We start from the raw sequence: 23839 nt of genomic DNA, 5'->3' as shown, positions 1-23839 counted from the left end.
GGGGGGGGGGGGGGAATTCACAATTTTTTTCCGTTTGTCCATAGATGCTATCTGCCAAAACTGGTTAAAATTTAACGTTATTTGGAGACAAAAATTGTAATCTGTGGGACTGTGAAGGGGAATTATAAATGTAATCAATATGAATAATAATGCTACCCTGCTTTGATATTTTTTCATTGTTTGGGAATTTTAAAGCAAAAATTTGGGAGAATATTTGCTTTTCAGAAATGGGAATGGGGCCTTATTTTGACTCCCTTCAGACCCTAAAAAACCTTGCCGACTTCCAATAAATATGTAGGTTGGAGGCAACAGTATCTTTATCTTAAGTTTGGAATTGTTGTTTACTTGATAGAGGACTTATCCAAACAAGTCTGTGAGCAAATGCTCCAGTAATACCCCCGCTATGATGTGAATATACGGTTACCCTCTCATGTTGACACTGAATTCGTACAAATATGAATCCCACCATCTGGCATGCCTAAACAAAGATTGTGCTAAAATTTCAAGCATCTTCGCTGAGTAGTTGCTGAAAAAACTGTGACTGAAATTTGGTACGAACAGATGCACGGATAAACAGGAAGTTGACGTCATATTTAAACAAAAATGAATCCCACCATTATCATGCCTAAACAAAGAGTGTGCTAAAATTTCAATCATCCGTGATGAGTTAGTCATTGAGAAAACTGCGACGAAAAATTTGTTATGGACAAACGCACGGATATACAGGAAGTTGATATCTAATTCATATAAAAATAAATCCCACCATTTGGCATGCCTAAACAAAGATTGTGCTAAAATTTCAAGCATCTGTGATGAGTAGTTGCTGAGAAAACTGCGACGAAAATTTGTTAAGGACAGACACACAAGGGTAAAACAGTATACCTCCCTCTCCTTCGGAGCGGGGGTATAAAAATTACTTGGATGCCCAAATAGAAGTGAGCTGCAACTGATCTATTTTCCATCGGGTCTGAATATTTTTGAGTATCCCTGACACAGAAGCCAATGGCAGTCATGTCAGTTAATCCCTCCATCTACCCTTAAAGTGAATACATGTACCTGTATATGGATTGTACACAACATTTAAATGTATATCCAGGATATATTTTATTGCACAATTCTTAAAATAAACAGTAGTAAAAAAATAGAATCTGATTTCATTGAAAAACAAGAATAAACATTTTATTGGTTTTCCTTTCTTTTGAAGTAAGCATGAAGTGGCTTCATTCCCTGAAAAAAAAAGGAGTAAAGATTCAGACAAATTAATTATAATATGAAAAGATTTTTTTTATGGTTAAAAGAAAATGAAATAATGCTTTTAAAATACAAACAAATGATTTGATATTAAAGATACACAATTGTCAGGTATACAATGTCCATGTAAATCCAATGTGCATTTATAGATATATTTTGGGGGACTTAATGGTTTATGCTTACCTTTGCCACAGGTGACCTAATTTCCTCCTGACTGCTGCTCTGAGAGGAAGAAGCTGAAGACTGGGAACTTTTGGACCTTGGTGATTCTGATATTTTCTCAAATAAAGCTCTCCTCGGTGATCCTTTAAGTGTTTCACCATTACTACCCATCTTCTGCTGCCTTATCTGTGACAACCAATCGAGTTTCTGAGGACTGTTCTCTTTATCACTTTGCTTATAGAAAATATTAACCTTGTTAACACTACCTTCTTTCACTAAGTTGGGTAAATTCACAGTTGGTGACAAAACAGATCCCACATCTTTTGAGAGTTGTGCCTCAACAACAGTGTTTCTCATCAATGGAGCTGGTCTGGTGGCCAATGGACTCCTCTGTAACAGTCGTGAACCCTCACTTACAGCACTAGCATTTTTGTCCTTCAGGATAGAAAAGTCACAGAAAACTTGCCGTGCGTGATCTGCCTTCCTAGGACTCTGCTTGATTTCCAGTTTTCTAGGGCTCCTAATCTCTGTTACTTTCCTAGGACTGTCTTGTAATCTCTGCCTCTTAGTGAATCTCTCAAATGACCCGCTATCCTCACCATCGTCATCGATCAATTTTCTCTTGCATGGTAGTCGGTTTCCTTGGAATATTGACTTCTTACTATGCTCAGTGTTTTCATCACCATTCTTGAACACATCTTTTTCGGAGTCCTTTAAACCAGATGCTTTATGACCTTGAGTTTTACTGGCTTGTGTCTTTCGATTACTCCTAGATAGCCAAGTTTTAATGGAGGGTGAAATCATTGGGGTGATAGCAGAATCACTTGTGACAGGTGTTTTTACATTTGAGATCAATGTTTGGTCCATCTTCTCTGCAATTCTCTGTTCCAGATCATCAGCTGATACACCTGCAAAACAGAAAATGGAATCAAAAGGACAATGCAAGGAGAATCTGTTATATCATTTACTAATTCATTCATTTTACAGATATTTCTCTCTGAAAAGTTTTTTCTCTCTGAGAAGTTTTTTTCTTATTTTATTCAACATAACTTCATTTCAGAAATGTGTCATGTTTGGCACTGGAGAAGAATTAAGAAGTGTAAAATTACAGGGGTTTAAATATACGGTATTCCGACTCCCGGGGCTAGTCATTTTAAGACTCGGGCTAGCTAATTTAAATATAATTATAGTCCATCGGGCTAGCTGAATGGAAAAAAAAAATCTCATCAGTTTACGTTCTTTTTCTATGTAGACTGGTTTCTTTTGACTGAGAAAGTTCAATTTGTTTCTGTCACATAAGCATTTGAAACTTTAAATTTTTACATTTTCACTTTGCATAAAAAAAAGAATTGTTGGGCTAGTTAGTTTGAGGTTGGGGCTAGTAATTTTTTTACTGATCAGTAGTCCCTGGGCTAGTGGGATTTCCAGGAAAATTTCAACCCCTGAATTACATGTATTTATCAAAGGTGGATGGCTATCTTTGATCACAGAGCTCACTTACACTCCATCCCCTTATTAATATTGTAGATTGCTTATTTTATGCAAGTACTTTATGTGAAATAACATGTTGACGCCAAATCATGAAAATATGAATTCATGAGTGGACTGTTAATCAGGAGTTTTTACACATATTTCAGCACCATAAAAATCACTGTATTTCACAAATGGTGCTTGTTGCAGAACTATAATTTATTCCTTACGTATATTAAGAAAATCTATAGTATTATTCAATAAATCTAGCTAAAATAAACATGTCTACTTTAGGTTCAATATCTGTTGGCATAAAAGTACTAAAAGGACCACTTCAGATGAGTTTTATGTGCAGCTGCAAATTGATTAAAACAAAAAAAGGTCTGTTGATAACAATTCCCCATCCTACACCCTAAAATTTCATCTTTGTCCCCATGAATGACCATGATTTGATATGGAACCTTAACCCAAGTCTTCCTCTGATAAACATTCAATTACTGTATATACTCGCCTATAAGCCAGTCCGCATGTAAGTCGGTTGTATTTTTTAAGCTTTAAATTAAAAGGATTTACCTGCTAAAATACCAATCTTTTTATAACTCGCGTATAAGTCGGATAAAGAGTTTTGGACCAAAGTTTAACTCCCAAAAAACCAACTTATAGACGAGTATATACGGTACATGGCCCAGACTAAAGGTGTGGACACTTGACAAAGACCAAAACCACTATGTTTCCTCATCTTTGATCTCTAGGAAAAATGAACATATATAACTGAAAATGGAACAAATGTTTATTGCACTGTAAGTATATACCTATTTCCCTGTGGGTTCTTTCTGCAGTTCCTGTAACTTCCCCAGGATCTGCAGGCCATGGTCTACGATGGAGGCGCCAAATCCTCATAGTGTTGTCATCAGAGAGTGTGGTTATCTACAATGTAGCAAAAATACAGGTGACTCTCGAGGGCTCGAACTCCGATCTCTCGAAGTTCTCGATCTCTCGAAGTGAACCCCCGGTCCCGTTTTTTTCCACTATATAACTAAGCAAATTTACTTCTGATCTCTCGAATTTCCAATCTCTCGAATTCTCTATCTCTCGAACCAAGACCTGGGTCCCGTTACACACATTTCATTGTTTTTTACTCTCTATCTCTCGAAGTTTTGATTGCGCGCGTGTACACTCCAATCAAGCGTAAAATTAATGCAGCTTGGACTTACCTGGATAACAGTGAACGCCTGGGGCTGGCATGGAGGTTTTAATTGGGTGTTTACATAGATGCCACTATACCTGTGAGCATCCGAGTGTTTTAAAATTAGTTATAACTGGTAAATTATAAAGGAATTGCTTTACAACTTATTTTGACTTTAAAGACAGCGAGACAATAATTTTTAGAAAATAATTTAAGAGGCGCGTCAATAATTTTCCATAGATTATGAAGTTTTATTAGAGTCTACATAATCCCAGTATGACAAACATTGCACGAGAAGCCCTATCTCAAGAATTGAATACCGATTTAATACGAGAAATCTGGTGAAGGACCCGATCAAGCCCCCCGGGAGGGGGTGGGGTGGGGTGCCACACCCCCCGATTGCTGTTCAGTTTTCATGTAATTTCATGAAATGAGAACAAATAAATATTGAAACTTAAAGAGATCGTTTTATTTATTCAACATAATTGTTGTTGAAATCTAGTGAATTACCTGTAAAATACGAATGAAAATGTGCAATGACATTATCAACATGTATGTCCGGTATTTATAATAGTAGAACAATGATGATCGGAACTGATAATTCCGATTTTATTCACTTTCTATCTCTCGAACCCCTCGATCTCTCAAACTTTTCTTACGGTCCCTTGAACTTCGAGAGATCGAGAGTCACCTGTACTATATAATGTTAAGGACCCTCTCTACACCAGTGCAAAATGGTTTTTGGACATTGAGAAAAATATATTGTATAAATGTGTTAATATTGAGCTTATCAATTTAATTTTCACTATATGGTACGTGGCATTTTCCCCCAGGAAGAATGTTCAAACACAACACAGTATCAGTGAATAGAAATCACTACTGTTTACTTCCATAGAGACAATACATGTGAATAAAATGTTCAATTTATTTATCTAGCCCTTTTAAAATGTTAAGAATACTTGAATTGATTACAAATTGAGTAATATACTGTAAATTTCTTTTTTTTTTGAATTTAGATCTAAGGGCAGATCACTCTAACTGCAGAAAAATACCATAGAATCAGAACTCTTTAGTGTGCAGTGTAGAGAGGGTTCTTAAGACAATTTATGTTCAAATATTTTATATTCTCTAAGAACAAAAGTAAACAAGATGTAAATATAACATATGATTTGCTATTCCAACCTTTGAGAATTCTGTTGGACACCATTTAACATCTGACACTTCCAATCTGTGGCCTTTTAGAACAATTGGACTCTGCTTAGGACTCCCAATCTATAAAGAACATGCAATACTTAACATTTACAGATACTTCATCTCTCATCCTTACCCACCACTACACATTTTATGACCACAAAGGCAACGCCTATTTTTGAATAACATAAACTATTAAGCCATGGGAAATAAGATACATAAGCTTAATATTAAATCCAAATTTTACTCAATTTGCAATGGGACATGCATAAGAAGACCAGACAGACAGGTGACCATAGAAAAACACATGGCTACTTGTAAAATATGTAACATAAAACAAATACCAGTACATAGAAACAATGTTTAACTAAGATCCAATATAAGTTGACAGGTGACTTATTTATATTTAAATTTAATTGTACATTTTCTCACCTATACAAAATTCTGACCAAAAAATGTCTTAAATTTCAAAAAGTAAGTAATACTCAATGTTCACCTTATAGATATATGCCATTTCATCAGAGGACCCTGTGAGGAGATATTCGTCATCTGGACTAAGGCAGGCTTTGATGAAGAAGGAGCCATTCTGATGCCCTCTGTAACAGTGTACTGAAAAATATCATTGCTTTATGAAAACCATGTTCTAAAGTCCACCCACTTGCATTAATAAAGTCAACTTTCAATTGACCAACGTCAACCTTTGCTCTGGTGTAGCAATATTTCTTCTGCATAAATTGCATAGTAGAGCACAGGCTCATTGGTCATAGGTGTTTGGACAGTAACCAAAATAACGCTGGTTCAAGCCCCACTGTGGGCACTTGATGTGTACTTTGTTCTTAGACAATAAACAAGGCACTTTATCTGTGCAGTCTCAGTCCATCCAGCTGAAATGGGTACAGCTTATGCTTGGGGGGGGGGGGGGGTTTAGCCTGTAATGAACTGGTGTCCCATCCATTGGAAGTCAATGACTCTCATCAACTTAGCACCACAGAAACTGGGTATAAGCATATGAGCCTTATGGTTCAGAGAAGGACTTAACTCGGTAAATTGCAGATTTCTTAAAAATGCTACAGAACATTTTAAAAATGTCCATTCAATTGTTGAACAGGAATACTCATAGCATGCAAGTCAAAATGATTATCCAACAGTTACTTGCCATTTCATATATATGCACAATAATAAATCAGGTGAGGGCATTTCCTCTGACAAAGCTTTAAGATTTTGATCACTATACCTGGTTTTGGATTTAAGTTGATGACATCATATTGATAGATGACATCATCTCTGCAATTGGCAAAGAGTTGACTAGAAGTTGAATCAAACACTAAATTGGAATACCCTGTAATAAAAACATTGGAATGTCAAAATGATGGTCAGACACTATGAAAAATGTACCGAAATTCTCTTCTGTTAAAAAAGGGGAAAAAAAGTACCAAAAAAAATAAAAATAATGACTGAACAATATTATTACAATCCAATGAATGGAGAATAAGGCGTCTTACCATGACTTCTCTTGGAGAGGCCTGGATAGGCTAGAGTTCCCTTTGGCAAAGCCTCAGAGGTTGAAATAGAAAAGTTTTTCCTCAAATCCCACTGCTTAATGCATCTAAAAATTCATGAATTCAAAATTAATCTTAAAATTCAGCTCAAAAGATGGTGTAAAACAACAACACAAGAAATTCATAAAATCAAAAAATATTTTTTTTTATATTTGCAAAAATATGTTTGCTGATTGTAAATTATCCTCAATTTAAAACAATTGGGGAAAGAGCAAAAATACAATTTTTAAATTTTAGATATCTATTCCAGAAGGAAAAAGAAAGAGTTGTTGAATGTCATCAGAAATTCATTAGGATTCAGAATATTTTCCATTCACTCCAACCCCTGCATCTTCAAGACCTTAAATATCATAATATTTAACATGTCCATCCAATGGACTTTCTAAAAAAATCTTTTCTATACCTACCCATCTGCAGTTCCAGCAGAGAAGAGATTTGTGTCTGTCTGAAAAAGCACTGCGGTCACAGACATCTGGCTATCCTAAAATTGACAAAAAATTTATACATACATGTGTATGTCAACCAAAGGAAGACAATGTGTTTGAAAAAGTTTACACTGGCTATCCTATAATGGTGACAGAATTTTTTTTTTTAGATATACATGTGTATGTCAACCAAAGGAAGATAATGTGTTTATAAGAGTTAAGATAGACTTTTAATGAGTATGGTATGAGGTGCACTTCTGTATACTTTCACATACCCTGGATGGTCCAAGCTTTTTATATCGAGACTTGCACCCAGACTGTAGGGAAACTGAATGGGCATTTCTGATGATGTTTACAGGAGAAATATGGCCATCTAAAGATTTAAAGAAAAACATTTCTGTTAAATGAGACCAGATTGGTGCTTGGTCTGAAAATAAGTACTGGTAGAGAGTATCCATTATAAAACCATTTGATACCAAGTACAGCATTCTATAAGATCAATATAGGAAGCAAACATGCACATTCTTAGTGTCATAGGAATGCAATTTTTTCTCTTTTTTTGGGGGGGTGGGGGGGGGAGGGGACCATCTGGGCTCCTGAAATAAAAATCATAGGGGCCTCATAAAAAAACCCCCCATAAGATTCCAACAGTTTTTCAAGAATGTTATTATTCCCCATTAATACATTTTATGCAACATTTTTTTTTTAATTCTTCATTGTTCTTTTGTTTCTGGGCAACTGATTCTTTTGTGTTTGACACTTAGTTTCAACACCTTTTTCTAGAATTCCCCACATTTTATGAGCTATTGAACACAAACCTCTAGATATGACCTTCAGAAATTTTATCAACAAACAATTTGCATATGTACATTACATGATATCAGATAAAACAGAACTACGAGTCCATTTTATATAATACCAGCAACACAATAAAACTACAAGTACCAAGAAAAACACTTCTTCATAACCTGGACTGTTACTGTCCACAGTTCAAATTAAGTTGTTCAAAAACTGAATGCACATGTATTTACAACTTACAAACTACATATACATTATTTAGTACAAACTTGAGTCAAGAAGTCCCAATATTTGACTGGTGGCTCTAGTAAATGACAAGTAGTTAGAGAAAGCAAATAGCATTCTTTTGACAGTGTAAAAGGTTGCTGGTTAATGAAATTAACAAAAGGTAGACAGTACCTTTTTTATTACATCTCGCATCCCATATCATGATATGACCATCTCTTGAACCAGTGGCAAAAACAGCTGAAAGCAACAAATCGAAAAATAAAAGCACAAGGTAAAAAAGATTCAAGAAATAAACTAAATATTGACGACACAAACATCAATAGAATAACTCAGACATCATCATGTTCTTCTCTCTGTAGTACCTTGAAAAAGACATTACAAAGTAGGTTGGAGCAAAGTTTTAGTTGAAATATTAAGAATTCAAAGACTACTATGCAATAAAGAAATTCTGTCCACACAATTCATCCTTCCTTAATAGACAATAACAAGCAAGTTTCCATTTCTACTTACCACTGCTTCCAAGCTGTGCACAAACTGATCGTACAGAGCTAGTGTGGCCGCGGAATGTGTCGATTTTCTCCTGCTTCTCTACATCCCATAATACCACTGTCTGGTCACCGGAGGCCGTCAGAATCTTCTCCTCATTTTCAACCCAGGTCATGTCAAACACTGCATTATTATGAGCCTGCCAATCTGAATATCACATAAATCTGTAATCTTTTAGAATTTTCCCTATTTTCTTAAAATTTTCTTTCTCATTTACAGCTACATTTTTTTTTATACATAAAATGGTCACCTTTGTTCTTAAACTAAATGTACAAATATTTGCAAAATATATCTTTTTTATATTTATTCACCTAAATGATACAAAAAATTTCTGAAAATTATAACAATTAGAAAGAAAATCACATACCATCTACAATGGCCGTCTGCCCAGTTTTCCTTGTATTGTAAATAACAATGAAGCCATTTTCATCAACTACAGCCAGAATATGTCCTCTTGATTTCACTGTAAAATACAATTGAATTTTGTTTAATCTTAGTCCCATCGAATTCATAATAACAAGGTCTGACTGTAAAATTGAAGATATTGCTTAACATTGCCCCACATATAAGTACTGTCTAGGGGGAAAATAATACGGGGTGTTAGTATTCGCTATATTCACAGTGTTAATAAATTCGTGAATTCAAGAAACAGTGAATAAGTTTTCAATAACCTCCATGCTATTGTGGAAAATTGAGAATAGAATACGATAGGTATATATACTTGCAGTACATGGTCATTTCAGTTATTACGAGTCGTACCTGTCATTCAATCATTTTAATTATCATGCTTTACTTTAATTCAAATCAGCAGATAATAACCTGTATTTGTTAAAATGATGTTTTAATATCCAACACTACATGTTTCATCAATCAAAACACGTGGGTCATGGGTTTTGATTACCGTGCGTAACTATGTTACCACATGTATTTGTTACTTGCATTATGATGCGTATTAGTTTTTATCGACATTTTGGTTTTTAAAAAATCATACAAATAACTATTGAACTTGCTGAAGATGTGGAAGGATATTATTTCATCGATCTACATTAACACATCTCTTACCGTCCAGTGGTTTTTTTTTCACGGCAATGTATTATCCCTTCAGAAAGAAGATCTTGGGGTGTACGTGCACTCATCGTAATAGCATATAGGAAAGTCATTCAACATTTATAGTCAAGGACTTTTAATTTTGATAATTGCACTTGTTTTATTTAAACGTCAATTAATTATTAAATCTAACTATTTTAAATAAACCTACCCTGTTGTTCGTGAAGTGAATACATAATGCTGATTAATGCTGTTCTAGCTATGCTATGGATTAAACGGATATACACAAGGGAGGTAACTTTAATTATATACCGATTCCGCGAATTCACCAAGCAAAGGAGAGAAAAAAGTGAAAATTATAACCCATGAAATTAATCCCCTATACAGTAAATTAGTAGTAAGGATCTTTACCTCAACAACATCATATGTTATCTTCTTTGTTCAGTAAGTATTTGAATATAAAATAGTTAAAAATTGGATCTGATGAATATATATGTACGACTCCAAAGTCCGATGGTGATGCCAAAATCTGATGGTCTGCGCCAAACCCCAATGGCTTGCTGTCTTTACGGACACCAAAGTCCCCCAAGGTCCGATGGCTCGTTTCCAATGAGACGCACTGCACTAAAATGCGATGGTCTGATACGCCAAGGTCCGATGGTGCGGAGAAACATCAACAATTATGACGTTACAATAGTCTGAGAGCAATCCATGACGCCATCGTTCTGCATTCAAAAGTCAATAATTCAGTATTCGTCCTCACATATAATTTACTGATTTTGCTTAGTGCTTGTACCCACCAGAGATATGAGTTAGTCCTCGCACACCACTCGTCTGATAAGGGTTAGTCCTTGAACACTATTGGACTGATAATGTGTTACTTCGAACCCACCTGAGAGATTTAGGGTTAGTTCTCGCACATTATTCCACTGAAATGGGTTAGTCCAGCACCTACCCAATATATTTAGGTTATAGTTGTTACACATTTTTCGACTGATTAGGATTAGTCTCGCACCTATCCAAAAGGTGAAGGTTAGTCTTGCATTAAATAAAATATTTGTATTTATTTAAAACCCTTGGCATGGCCCAGCCATGCATTTTTGCGCAGTAGTACTATGACATCACAAACGCTAATTGTTTTTCCGCACCATAGAACTTTGGCGTGTCAAACCATCAGGGTTTGGCGCAGCCAATCGGACTTTGGCGTGACCATTGCACTTTGGAGTCCTACATATATACATTCATTACCCTTGAAAAAAGAGTGAAAATTCTTAAATCAATTAATGATTTCCTTTTTAACTTACATATTAAATGCTCCATTATTGTACATATTATAGACCTACCTTTACAGAACTCACATGCAAGAGGGGGAACCAAAGCCTAAAAAAGTAGAACACAAAGGATTGAAAAGTTATGCATTTGTTAAAAAATTCTGCAATCATTTCCATTTAAGAAGTACACAGACTATGAACTTCTTTGCTTCTGTACAATCATCAACAGTACTATTGAAATTCCTGTCTGTTTGAATGTCTTCAGTTTGAAGATTGACATACGCTAGGCAACTCCCCATCAAAAAACACAAGAAGACTGTACAACTCAAACAAACACAAAAAGGATATTTCTTAATATGTAGATACAAGATTGCACAAAGAACTATTATCATATTTGCTCATGATTAATTCCCTTGAGTACCAGTTCCTAAGAAGTCTCTGAACCATCTTTGCATGTACAGGTGTATGTTGCATGTACAGTTGTATACTATATAAAACACATATTTTTAGTCTCTGCACGCCAAGTACATTTTTTGCTCTCATTCCTTTCTAGACAGTATCATTAATTAGTATACTCTACTCCTAACATATTAATGTAACTGTTATGTCATATCTCTTCTGAGAATTTAATTAATTTGCATTGGTTGTTTTGAGCATTTTTATGAAAATATTTGTTTAGATATTAAATGCAAATATTATATATATTATATATATTTTGGGGCTTTGATTGTGTGTCAGTCATAAAACTCAATCTGCAACTGTTAAACTAGAATTAAGCCCCCAAAATTGAACAGAACTCTCGATTCTTTATAATTGGGACTGTTGAATGGCCCCATTCCTAATGCAAAAAAGATACCTTTTGTCCCAGAAGCCAAGTGTAAATTTTGCAATTTTTTATAGCAAATTTTTTTTTTTAAATCTTAATTTATGAAACTTAATGGCTGAAAAGTGAAAGTGAAACAAACTAGTTCTGCATTGGACTGTATAAATTAGTGCATGCACCTATATCCGTAAACTGGTCCGGCTTTGATAAGGAACCAGATTTCCCAGTTTTCCCCTAAATGACAAATATTTTCCCACTTTGAACGGTCCTGGCCCCAGTCCCAAAAAGTGGTGTGAGAGCCCTGTCCAATGAGGCTATAGTTATTTACCACATATACATGATAAGATACAAAAAAATCTAGTAAAAACCTTACCCCATCGTCTTCACCCAGGTATTCATCTGTATGTAAACATTCAAATGATTCCAATATGTTACTCAAGTCTAATTTAGGTGTACATCCTAAAAACAAAAATTCAATACCAATTACACTTCAGAACTATACTTTTCTAGGCTTTGTCTTACAGGGTGGAGCTAACTGTACCGTAAATTCTCATTTGGGACACTATGCATAGGTTAATGTTCGAATACCTTTCCGTTCCTTAAATTGAAGTAATGGAGCCAAAGGCAAGTCCCCAATGGGGCTGAGGCCCAATGCTTTTAAGGAGTGGACAGGTATGAAAATACTGACCTACTTTTCCAAACCTTTAAATGCTCCTGAATATCTATTGTTTGTGTATTAAATATGTTTTACTATGGGGCAAAGGCAGTTGTAGTTAGAATTATCTAACTGTGTCTCGGGAAAAGCCCTCACCACAGTTCAAATACGTCCCATGTACTTGCAACGTAGCAAATAGGAGCGGATCCGCTCCGAAATGATTTTGAAGAATACAAAAAGAGTTGCATTGAAAATAACTACAAAATCAATCATAACAGACCATTTTGAGATTGTATATGCCTTTTAACCTATAAAATAATCCATATAAAGACGAAAATTCAATTCATTTTCTCAACGTTTTTTCTCACTTCAAATTTAAACGCTATGTTGACATTCAGAACTCTCTGAATTGATCATAGTAAATGCACGGAGTTTGAGGAATCGCCTGTGTTTATTTTGCTACATTGCCAATATATGGAACAAATTCTATCGTTAAACCGAGTCCGTAGGACAATATCATTTTAACGATAGAACGTTCTATCTAGGGCAGTTGCAACATTAAAAAACTTTTACACAGCATACACTTGTCACTTTGATCCACCTATCCAAACTTCAATCCGCATGGGACCAGGGACCTATCAGGTATATAGGTCCCTGATGGGACAGAGTCCAGACTGTGACAGAATTCTTTCTTTCCCGGTCCAGCCATACATTTTCTCCTCTCCTGTTACATAAGTATCTTGATGCGGATTTATGATATAGCCAAATTAAAAAAAATATTTTTTTTGTACTGTAAATTTATATCCCATTTGGGATATTATACCCCAAAAGGGCTATTATATCCGATTTGGGCGATTGACCCAACCTGAACAAGGATATTCTCCCGTTTTAGCAAAGTTCTATGCTACGTATAACTTCTATGAAAAGTTTTGCTTTCATTGTATCAAAATATAATTACTTTGCAATCTGTTTTGCATCAATCTGAAACAAAATACTCACCAAGCCCACGGTTCTGTAGCTTTTTAATAATCATTCCTTGATTTACTAAGCTAAACAGTGCAGTACAACCACGAAAACCGCGCCAAGTCTCGTTTCAGAATTTTATATGACACAAAAGCGGTACTGAATTTATTCCGGTATAAAAAAATATTAAAAATAAATACACCAAAATAGAATTAAAATAAAAGCTATACAATGATCACATTGCAAATGATAAAAGAAAATATTTGATAGGATTTTTGTTGTGATTATTTCGATTTAATCAAATCGGAAATGAAATCTCGTATATCCCGTTATCTTCTCGAGAGTTTTGCAGACATATTTGGAAACACAGGGTAAACAACGTGAAACTTGACCAAAACAATCGACCATCATCCTGCAAATTGAAACAGAAAGGAACTTATCTGTGTGTAAATTCGGGAAGTAAACATGCCGGCTGCTCCAAAGCAGAAGTCTGGTGCTAAAAGTACTGGAAACACTGGTGGAAAAAAATCTGAGTATCAGGATAAAGAGAAACCTACTCAGATACGATTTAGTAACATTAATGCTGCTAAAGGTTTGTTTTTTACCCTTTGAAACTCAGAACAGTTTAAAAGGGATTTTCCTGTTTACAATATATAGTATTTGATAATTTTACAAGGTGTTTAACAGGAATACAACGTTTGTTTATGTTCCAATCAGCTGAGTAACAAGATCATTCTAGAAAGTAACGTGTGCTGTCATGTCATACAGATTTAAACACAGGGTCTTGAGACAATGTTAGCAAAACTTGTATACATGGTGTAACAGGGGAGAAGGGACGTCATTAATTCCTCGGTGACTCCCTTCAATTGACGTTCAAACTTGAGAGTTCAATTTTTATTCATAAACTCGATAACATCCAGGAAAAAGGTTTTTTTCAGTTGAAAGGCAGACTGTTGTCCTTTATTGTCATGAATAAATCATTTACCAGTACCTTACGTCATTAAAGCTTAAAAAAATATTTGAACTTTCGAGAAGGTGACCACTGTTTACCCTACACCATTCCCCCCCCCCCCCCCCTTGCAATTTTCTTTCATTACCTTGATTTTTATGCACTTGTCATCAGTTGCACTCTATCTTTTAAAGTTTAAAAATATAACTTTCTGGTTACCTCACAATATTTGAATGACTGTTGATCATCAGCATCAAGAGATCAGATCCATTTTCACCATCAATTACCTTCAAATTTCTATAGGGTCAACTACATTGGAAGGATTTAAGTTTAAACATAGAAAAATAATTGGATAATATTACTAGTTGCTTATGGAATCATATATATAAAATTACTTCTTCCCCCCTTTTTAAGTTATCCACTCTGAAAACCTTATAGAGACTTTTAAACCACCCGTGGGTTTGTTGTTGGGTCCAAAATTTAATGGCTAGGCGGGGAAAAGTGGCATTCAGACAGTGACTGGGACTTGAACCTGGGACCTCCCGCTAACTGTGCGGGTACTCGATCAATGAACTACCAGGCCAATCCACTTAATCACCATTACACAGAACATAACTGCTTAATAAAAGATTATTTCATGGATATATTTTTATTGAGACTTCCAAAGATATTGCATTGTTACACATATACAAACTAACATTATAGTACATGTATATAACAAATTGATAAAATCTTCTTACCTTTTTTAGCGGTGGCAGAAGCTGTGAGGACGAGCTTGGGGCCACGTGGCATGGATAAAATGGTAAAACAATGGTTTAACTTCTAGGAAAATGGAAAGAAGTATTATACCTTAAAGTTTTCAAACTGCATATATGCAGTATTCGATAAAGTAAACCTTTTGATTTTACAGATCCAGGCTGCCAATGGAGATGTGACAATTACAAATGATGGTGCAACTATATTGAAGCAGATGCAAGTTTTACACCCTGCAGCAAAAATGGTAAAAAAAAAAAAAACAAACAAACAAAAAAACAAACCAAAAAAAACCCCACAAAAATGTTGAAACATATATATATATATATATATATATATATATATATATATATATATATATATATATATATATATATATATATATGTATGTATGTATGAAAACAGTATGTGGAATATATTATAAAGTTACACTTTATTCAGTAGCAATTTATGTTGGTTATTCTCCATGTATTAATGATTTATTTTTGGAAGTTTTTCTTTTGATTGGTTTATTAGCTGGTGGAGCTGTCTCATGCACAAGATGTTGAGGCTGGGGATGGAACCACATCTGTTGTGGTCATTGCTGGAAGTCTCCTAGAGGCCTGTGCCAAGCTGTTGGCCAAAGGTCAGTTGTCCAGAATGAGCATTATGACTAAAAATAATTTTGCAAAAATCTAAGTATTACAACATAGTTTTTAAAATAAGGGACTTATTTGAAACACTATTGGAGACAGTTTTGAGACTGATTATCGGTAAGTTTTTCTTGGAAAAGCAGTCTATGCGAAAGTCTAAAAAAATTTACAGGACATACAGTCTGGTAAAAATATATATTTTACCAGACCAAGCATTTACTTACCAGACCGACCTTTTTCTTTAAATTCATACATCATTATGATTCAGAGATTGAAAAAGGGGGGGGGGGGGTATTCTCCCTGTTAAATTGAACCTTGAATAGATCCAGAGTTCAGATTATTTAAAAAAAAAAATGATTTTATTGAAATGAACAAACTTATAATTGTTTTTTTTAAAAGGTAGTACATATGACAAATGCATACAATTTTCTCTTTTTCTGGTTATTTGACACATAAACGAAATATACAGTGTCAAAGATTTTTTTCTAAAACTTAAAATGCACCTCAAAATATAATTTATTTCCTGAAGTAACTCATAATAGTTACTCTTGTTTAATAATGAAAATAATCTACCCAACCGAATCTACGTATGAGCTATCTATAGATCTATATTCCATGACAGAGGAAATTCGAATTAGAAATAACCGATCATGACAGTTGATATAAATTTAAATTAATCATGCATTACTGCTGAATGGATCGAATAAAGGATATGTGTGAAAAATAAGACCATATGAACATGTAAATTCAGATTTTTAGGCCTTATTTTTTCATCGGACATTTGGTCCTGTATCCTGAATTTTTAACCGATCCGAACCAAATTTTACCGGTAAAAAGCGACGGTCCGGTGACTTTTGCATAGACTGGAAAAGCTAGGCTAAAATCATGAAAGTAAATTTTTAGTGAGAAAGCTATAGTATTTTCCATAGATCTGTTCGATGAGTAATCCATGTTATTAAAGTTTTGATTTATACTTTGAATAGGTATTCACCCAACAAGCATTTCCGAGTCATTCCAAAATGCTGCAGAGAAATCCCTGGAGATTCTGGGAGAAATTAGTACACCATTAGAGCTGTCTGACAGAGATTCACTGTTAAAGAGTGCTTCAACCTCTCTGAATTCCAAGGTAACCGACAATCTGTTACCCAATGTTACTCAGAGGGATTGGTTTTAGTAAAATATGTTAAACTGGATTTGATTGAATACATCTCCCAATGTTTTAAAAGGTACGGAACCAAAATTTATCAAATATTCTGTGGAATAAGTTTAATTTAGGGGGGATCAATTTTCTGTGGAATAATTTTAAATTAGGGGAACCAATTTTCATTAACTACTGTAGCTTCACGAACATAATTTTTCAGATATTTGGCAGTGAAAGAAACTATAATTATTCCTTGAGGTTGCATATTTTAGTGCAATCCGTGAATATTGAACCCTTGACGGTTACTTGTAAAGTCAAATGAAAGTTCCGACTTTACTGTATAGGTGTGTAAGCAGATTAGTGATAATGTTTGGTTTATTTTGGTAGGTGGTTTCACAGTACTCGAGTCTTCTGTCACCATTAGCTGTGGATGCTGTGATGAGAGTGATAGATCCTGCCACTGCTACTAATGTGGATCTCAGAGACATCAAAATTGTTAAACGACTAGGGTAAGGAGCAAAATAAGGAAGAGTAAATGGATTTTGGAGAGATTATGGTTAGATTGGAAGGACATAGTAAAAAACTATATGATAAGAAATTAATTTAGAAATTTTATTATCCGTAAGTGTGAATCTTGCTCTAGGCATTGATTTTCATATGCAGAGGACAACTGTCTTTGTTTCACATAGTATGAATGTCTTATTTGATAGTGGGACCATTGAAGACACAGAACTCATTGATGGTTTGGTATTCAACCAAAAAGGAGGGGGACAGGGAGGTCCAAACAAAGTGGAGAAGGCCAAGATTGGGCTCATACAGTTCTGTATCTCTCCTCCAAAAACTGATGTATGTGATTTATATCTGTTGTAACCTTAAACTAATAGAGTCACTTATTTTAAAGAATTCCTGATGAAGAAATATAAAACCTATTAATTGTTGTTAACCCTTAAGATAATGTATATTTCATGAGTAAGGGATTTTGATTCAAAGAAAAAATGCAGGCATCTTAATTTTGTATTGATTCATAGCTACTTAAAGGTTCTATGAATTTATAACTTCAGCGTTTTGATATGAAACTAAAACTTTCTTTTTTTCCATGGGTAAATACATACATTTTACCAAGTTGTGAATTTTGCAAGAGACAATTACCGTTTTTCAGATGGACAATTCTGTCATTGTGTCAGACTATGCACAAATGGACCGTGTTCTAAGGGAAGAGAGGCAATACATTCTGGATATTATTAAAAAGATTAAAAAGGCAGGCTGCAATGTACTGCTTATACAGAAATCAGTTCTAAGGTATTGTACACATGTATATTTTAGTTAACCCTTATCATGCTTTATAATATTTGTATATCAATATAACAGGGTGCTGTATAAAACAATTAAATCATTTTTAAAATATTGGTATCTTTAAATTACAGGAGAATTTTTATTTTTTAAGATACATCCATAATCCTTATATAATTTTTACTGTTGAAATCGGCACCAATTTCACTCCAACATCAGATTCATTCTAGAAACCCACCTGCGTAAGTTACAGGTGAGAAAAGGTAATGCAAGTGCATTCTACACAAAACTATAGTAAAATTTCGTTCTTTCAAAAGAAATATGACTTTTTAATTAATGACAATTTTGATGCGATGATATTCCATCGCCATTTACTAGACGTATTCATACTGTGATACAGGTACGCTCAGGTGAGACAGGTATGTCAGGTAAACCTCATTAACCTATAAACTATAGAAAATTTTCAGGGAACTCTGTTTATTTATTTCATCAGACTGAATAATTGTAAAAAATACACTAAACAGGAACAAAGAACTGAATTACTTGGTCTTATTTCGGAGGCACGTCAGCGACGTCCCAGTTATCGTCTTCTACGTAACGACAACTGTATCAAACGAATACATCTATATCTCCGGTAAAAATTCATTGATATTAATAAAACCAATATATTGAAATCCATCACAATCAATTTCTTAATCAAATAATCGAGATAATTTAAAATAAATGCAGCTATTTCGGTGTTGTTTAGGAATACATCGTCAGTGTCGATACCTCCCACCATGTTTGTAACTGAGGTAAACAAGGAACACAACCTGCGTCTTTTTGATGAGCTTATGTACTTTCAACCAATGAAATCAGGGTTTACAAACAGTGTTTCAGTTTGTAAATCGGATATGACGAAATACCAACAAAAATTAGTTTGTACAAGGATTTTTTATTCTTAAAATAGGAATGGGAAATTCTGATATCCAAAAAACGACTTATGCCGCGATCAGCACTGACACGTAAAGTTGCCGATCGCGGCATTTGCCGCGATAAGCATGATAAGGGTTAAGCATTGATTTAAGTGATGAAAATTGTAATTTTTGTCTACAATTTGTTATGGAGAAACCTGCTTTGAGATGATTTAGTCAGATGATATTCATGTTTTCTTACAGAGATGCTGTTAGTGACTTGGCTCTTCATTTTCTGGCAAAAATGAAAATTATGGTTGTTAAGGATATAGAAAGGGAAGATATTGAATTCATCTGTAAGGTAGGATTATACATGTTGTATGTCAGAATTGAGTATTAACTAATACATGTGTGTCATGTACAATAAAAAAAAAATGTTCAAGATAATATTAATTGTGTATTCTTAATTCTCATTTCTGCCAAAAGTAGTGATTGGATTTTCATGTCATATTTCAGAGCATAGGATGCAGACCTGTTGCTAGCTTAGATCACTTCTTACCAGAGAATCTTGGAAGTGCTGACCTTGTAGAAGAAGTTCAGACTGGTTCAAGTAAAATTGTCAAAGTAAGTCTTTACTTAATACCCCAGGGATAAAAGATAAGCTTTGTAATTTTTCAGCCAGTTGATCAAACAAAATGAACTTGGTTGTTAAATATATACACAGGATAGTCTTAAAACACAACTTCATTGTCAAATATAGAAAAAAATTGTCCTATCCAGACATCACTGGTTCCAAAGAAATTGGCCAGATTAAACAACATTCAAGATTAGACAACATTTTAAACAATCAAATTTAATTGAAAGGGACTTGAATTTTACGTCGTATTAGACAAAATTTCAGAATATACAACCTCCGGATTAGACAAGTTTCTCTGTATATGATATACAATTATGTACAATCTTGAAATACATTATTGTTTTGTTGATAGTTGTTCCCTGTAGCTTAAGTACTGTAAATGTATTATATTTAGCATGTACGATATATGCCGGAAAAGTTTTTTTGAAAAATTTAGCACAAATTTGATTTAGCGCAATTCTTATTGTTCTGTTAAGTATATGTGCAAGATACTTAGTGTTGTACTTTAATTAGAGAAAGTTGCTTTCCTCCAAAAGCGCTAAAAAAAATACACTGCCAAATGTTATACATTTACATTAATTTTGTAGCTCAAGTAAAAACCATTTGTCTTTTAAAAAACAGATAACTGGAATAGCAAATCCTGGAAAGACAGTGACAGTATTAATACGAGGGTCCAACAAACTAGTGCTGGAGGAGGCGGACAGGTCCATCCATGATGCTTTGTGTGTCATCAGATGTCTGGTCAAGAAAAGGTAGGGTTAAAACCAGACCTAGCCAGGTTGTTGGAATTCAGCATTTAGTTTACATGTGCTTGTGTATTGAACTTTACATTAGATTATTTATTGATGTTTTAAGACAATCTGTATTGCATTAATCTGAATTTTTGTGATTTTGATGAATGATAACACCTTCAGCACTGAACCATGCTTGTGCTATCTAGTCTATTTTCTACAGAAGGGCTAAATAAATTTTGAATATGCTCTTACAAGAACACATACTTTACATGCACAGAATTTCCTTAAATTATCAAGATAATCAATGAAATTAGTATTGAATACTGCATTCCCTGATTTTTGTTGTGAAAATATTTGTCATTTTTGTGTGCAGGGCATTAATAGCTGGTGGAGGAGCTCCTGAAATAGAACTCTCTCTGAGGTTAAATGACTATGCCAACACTTTGACAGGAATGGAGCAGTATTGCTTCAGAGCTTTTGCTGAGGCTTTGGAAGTCATTCCCATTACTCTGGCAGAAAATGCTGGTCTGAATCCCATAGCCACAGTCACCGAACTGAGAAATAAACACGCTGAAGGGGAGAGAACTGCTGGTATCAATGTTAGAAAGGTAGGTTCAGAGAAAGCTCTAGGTACATGTACTTCTCCTGTTTTTCCTGGGTTTGAAATTGTAATTTATTCCTTTTAATAAAGTAGCAAAGATTAGCAATTGAAAATTGGCGTCAAAATTACTAGATGATTGCTATGAAAAGATGGAGGTGATGCAATTTATTTGAAAATTTTCAACAAAAAATTGATGATCTTTTGACTGTGATTAATTAATTGTTAATCATGAAACAATAATATATGCAAGTTGAAAGCTTAATGTTATTTAACATACCCCACATAAATTGAACAAAAATGTCAAGACCATTGTACAGAGCAAGCATTGAGCAAAAAACTCCTAATCTGTGAATATGATGACTCTAAGCAGGGCTCAGCATTAACGTTTGTCCAATTGTCCCTGTCCATGGAGTTCAATTTGTGGTCGGACAAGTCAATCTCCAGACACACTTGTCCAATCACACAAATTCTTATTTTTACCCTTACGGAATATTATAAATATGAAAACAAAATCCCACCTTAATTCATTCTATAACGAAACGCAAACGTCACACCTCACTGGATATTGTTAAAGACGAGTTTACAGACCGTGTTTCTGTATTTTATGTCTTTTATAATATTTGTTTCATAATTAAACAAATCTTTGCAAGTCAGTATTATTTACATGTGTATAACTACTTCATTCTTGAATTTTCCCCCAAAATTTCTATGCATTTGAGTTGGACAAGTAAACAATGACTTTGAAGAAGTAAAATTTGTTGGCAACTTGTCCGATGGACAAGTGGATATTTTAGTTAATGTTGAGCCCTGTCTTTAAGGGCTTTTCCAGAAAAAATATTGGGGTTTTGCAAGTTAACTTATTTGGCAAATCTCACAAGATTTGGACTATATCAAACTCCCAAAGAAAAAAGCTCACTGATGGGAAGTTACTCAACATAGTTGCAATAAAACCTCTTAAAATATGAAAAAATTTCAATTCACCATACCTTTTGGTGAAATTTGACTTCCCTTGAACTTGACAATTTACTAAGGCCATAAAAAATTAATTAATTAATAGTTTCTCAGGCCAAAAATTTCAAAATTCAATGCAGCAGGCAGGTTTTTTTTTTTTTTTGGAAGCAGGTGTTGTACCTTTTTTTTCATGTCAGTCATTCAACAAAATGATGATATCAACTGATGCTTACTTCACTTCAGCTTTGAATAATTTTATTCCAAACAAAGTTAATTAATAAAATACTGTATTAACAAGAAATTTAATGTTTATCTAATAAAAGCGTGTATTTATTAGCATCTATGAAAAGGGGAATAACTCGATTTTCTTTTTCAACTTAGAAAAATAGAAAATTGAGATTTCCCTTTTCAATATGTCAATAAAATTGTTCAATGCGGCAGTGTTTGACCTGATGCTTCGATGCCTGAGAAACTATTGATTAATTTTTTTGGCCTAAAGGGATGAGTCAGTCATTCATCTCAGCAAGAGTAATCTCTCTTATCAGAGGGTAAAAATAGAATATATTGTACATATGGAATGTACACTTCTTATCTTTGTAACTTTGGTTCAGTCTGATATTGAACAAGATTTTATGTAAGGGTATAATTAATGCCTGTCTGAACATCTGCATTTTTCTCTCAAACTTGTAATTTCTGTAGACCAATGTCTATGCCAAGTAGATACCAATATAAACTTATTTATGAGTTGTTGTAAAATTTAGGTATAATTTTCATTTTCAGGGAGCCATCACTAACATTTTAGAGGAGAATGTTGTTCAGCCTTTATTGGTTAGCACTAGTGCTATTCATCTAGCAACAGAGACTGTTAAAAGCATTATGAAAATTGATGATATTGTAAGTATATACATTAGTATACACATCAGAAAATGTGCATCTTATTCACTAAGACAGATTCATCCAAAGACAGCATATGGTTATTAGTTCGAATGGTTTTCCTTAGTGGATTTGAATACTGTAGATCACAAAATTTTTACAACACTTCATTTTCATGAAATTATTATGTATAATATAAAGGAGACAATATAATAAGGGAGACAAAATTTTTTGCGAATATTGTTTTATGTTGTACATAGTCTTTTAAAAGATTATGAAAATGAAATTTCTGTGAGCAGACAGTCTTGCATAATTGCTTGAAAATAAAGTTCTTGAGAATAAAAAGTGATTTACTGTAGATGCATGATATATATTCAACCATAACAATTATTACTCTGGCAAAGACATCTAACTGTATTGTTTTTTTTTTTTTTTCAGGTCAACTGTGCAGGATAAAGATTAAAAGGACAATCAATTATAACTTTTTTAAGGATGAATTCTAATACACTGCCCTCTGTCAATGTTATTTATTGTTCAGTCGGACATTAGGAGCTGCAGAATGTACTTATAAAATCCTGAGTGAATGTGAAGTGACTACTTTGTGGAAGTGATCCAATATAACCCTTTGTATACAAATGCTTTCAATAACATTGAACAAATTTATAATAAAAAATGAATAATTCACTATATAATTTATGATTTACCCTGAAACAGAGTACTAGTAGAGTCAGCAGGAGGTAAAAACATTGTAAAAACAGGGATCTGTATGTATTCATGCCAGATATGCTGGTACTTGCATGTGTAGTGGTT

The 23839-nt window shown here is 34.1% G+C and overlaps 2 protein-coding genes across 2 annotated transcripts; one reads left to right on the top strand and one right to left on the bottom strand.

Moving 5' to 3' along the window:
* Window positions 1-1098: 1098 nt before the first annotated feature.
* Window positions 1099-13670, bottom strand: LOC133183114 (denticleless protein homolog). The gene is made up of 15 exons (XM_061318070.1): window positions 13612-13670; window positions 12331-12416; window positions 11207-11243; window positions 9184-9279; window positions 8781-8963; window positions 8442-8507; window positions 7520-7617; window positions 7227-7300; window positions 6763-6866; window positions 6495-6599; window positions 5757-5869; window positions 5252-5341; window positions 3696-3810; window positions 1435-2321; window positions 1099-1227 (listed from the first exon to the last, which is right to left on the bottom strand). Exons 1-15 carry the CDS (start codon window positions 13643-13645, stop codon window positions 1180-1182), a joined length of 2136 nt encoding a protein of 711 aa, XP_061174054.1. The 5' UTR covers window positions 13646-13670; the 3' UTR covers window positions 1099-1179.
* A 229-nt stretch (window positions 13671-13899) lies between these two features.
* On the top strand, window positions 13900-23713 carry LOC133183113 (T-complex protein 1 subunit delta-like). The gene is made up of 14 exons (XM_061318069.1): window positions 13900-14167; window positions 15274-15326; window positions 15435-15524; window positions 15794-15902; window positions 16893-17035; window positions 17438-17559; window positions 17761-17896; window positions 18210-18349; window positions 19498-19594; window positions 19750-19857; window positions 20492-20622; window positions 20978-21212; window positions 22937-23050; window positions 23468-23713. Exons 1-14 carry the CDS (start codon window positions 14041-14043, stop codon window positions 23483-23485), a joined length of 1623 nt encoding a protein of 540 aa, XP_061174053.1. The 5' UTR covers window positions 13900-14040; the 3' UTR covers window positions 23486-23713.
* Window positions 23714-23839: the final 126 nt, after the last annotated feature.

Source organism: Saccostrea echinata, unplaced genomic scaffold, assembly GCF_033153115.1.
Source record: "Saccostrea echinata isolate AGI-Se365-2 ecotype Australia unplaced genomic scaffold, CSIRO_AGI_Sech_v1 ptg000009l, whole genome shotgun sequence".
Classification (NCBI taxonomy): Eukaryota; Metazoa; Mollusca; class Bivalvia; order Ostreida; family Ostreidae; genus Saccostrea; species Saccostrea echinata.
The sequence above is the reverse complement of the archived record's forward strand: the minus strand, read 5'-3'. Positions and strand labels throughout refer to the sequence as shown.

Bases quoted from the DNA above. Each gene is read 5' to 3' on its own strand.
- LOC133183114 (XM_061318070.1), bottom strand. From the start codon at position 13,645: ATGATTATTAAAAAGCTACAGAACCGTGGGCTTG. The intron at 11,244-12,330 runs GTAAGGTTTTTA...CTACTTTTTTAG, and splicing joins ACCTGGGTGAAGACGATGGG to GCTTTGGTTCCCCCTCTTGC. The intron at 2,322-3,695 runs GTATATACTTAC...TCTGTTTTGCAG, and splicing joins AAGAACCCACAGGGAAATAG to GTGTATCAGCTGATGATCTG.
- LOC133183113 (XM_061318069.1), top strand. From the start codon at position 14,041: ATGCCGGCTGCTCCAAAGCAGAAGTCTGGTGCTAAAAGTACTGGAAAC. The intron at 19,858-20,491 runs GTAAGTCTTTAC...TTTAAAAAACAG, and splicing joins GTTCAAGTAAAATTGTCAAA to ATAACTGGAATAGCAAATCC. The intron at 21,213-22,936 runs GTAGGTTCAGAG...TTTCATTTTCAG, and splicing joins CTGGTATCAATGTTAGAAAG to GGAGCCATCACTAACATTTT.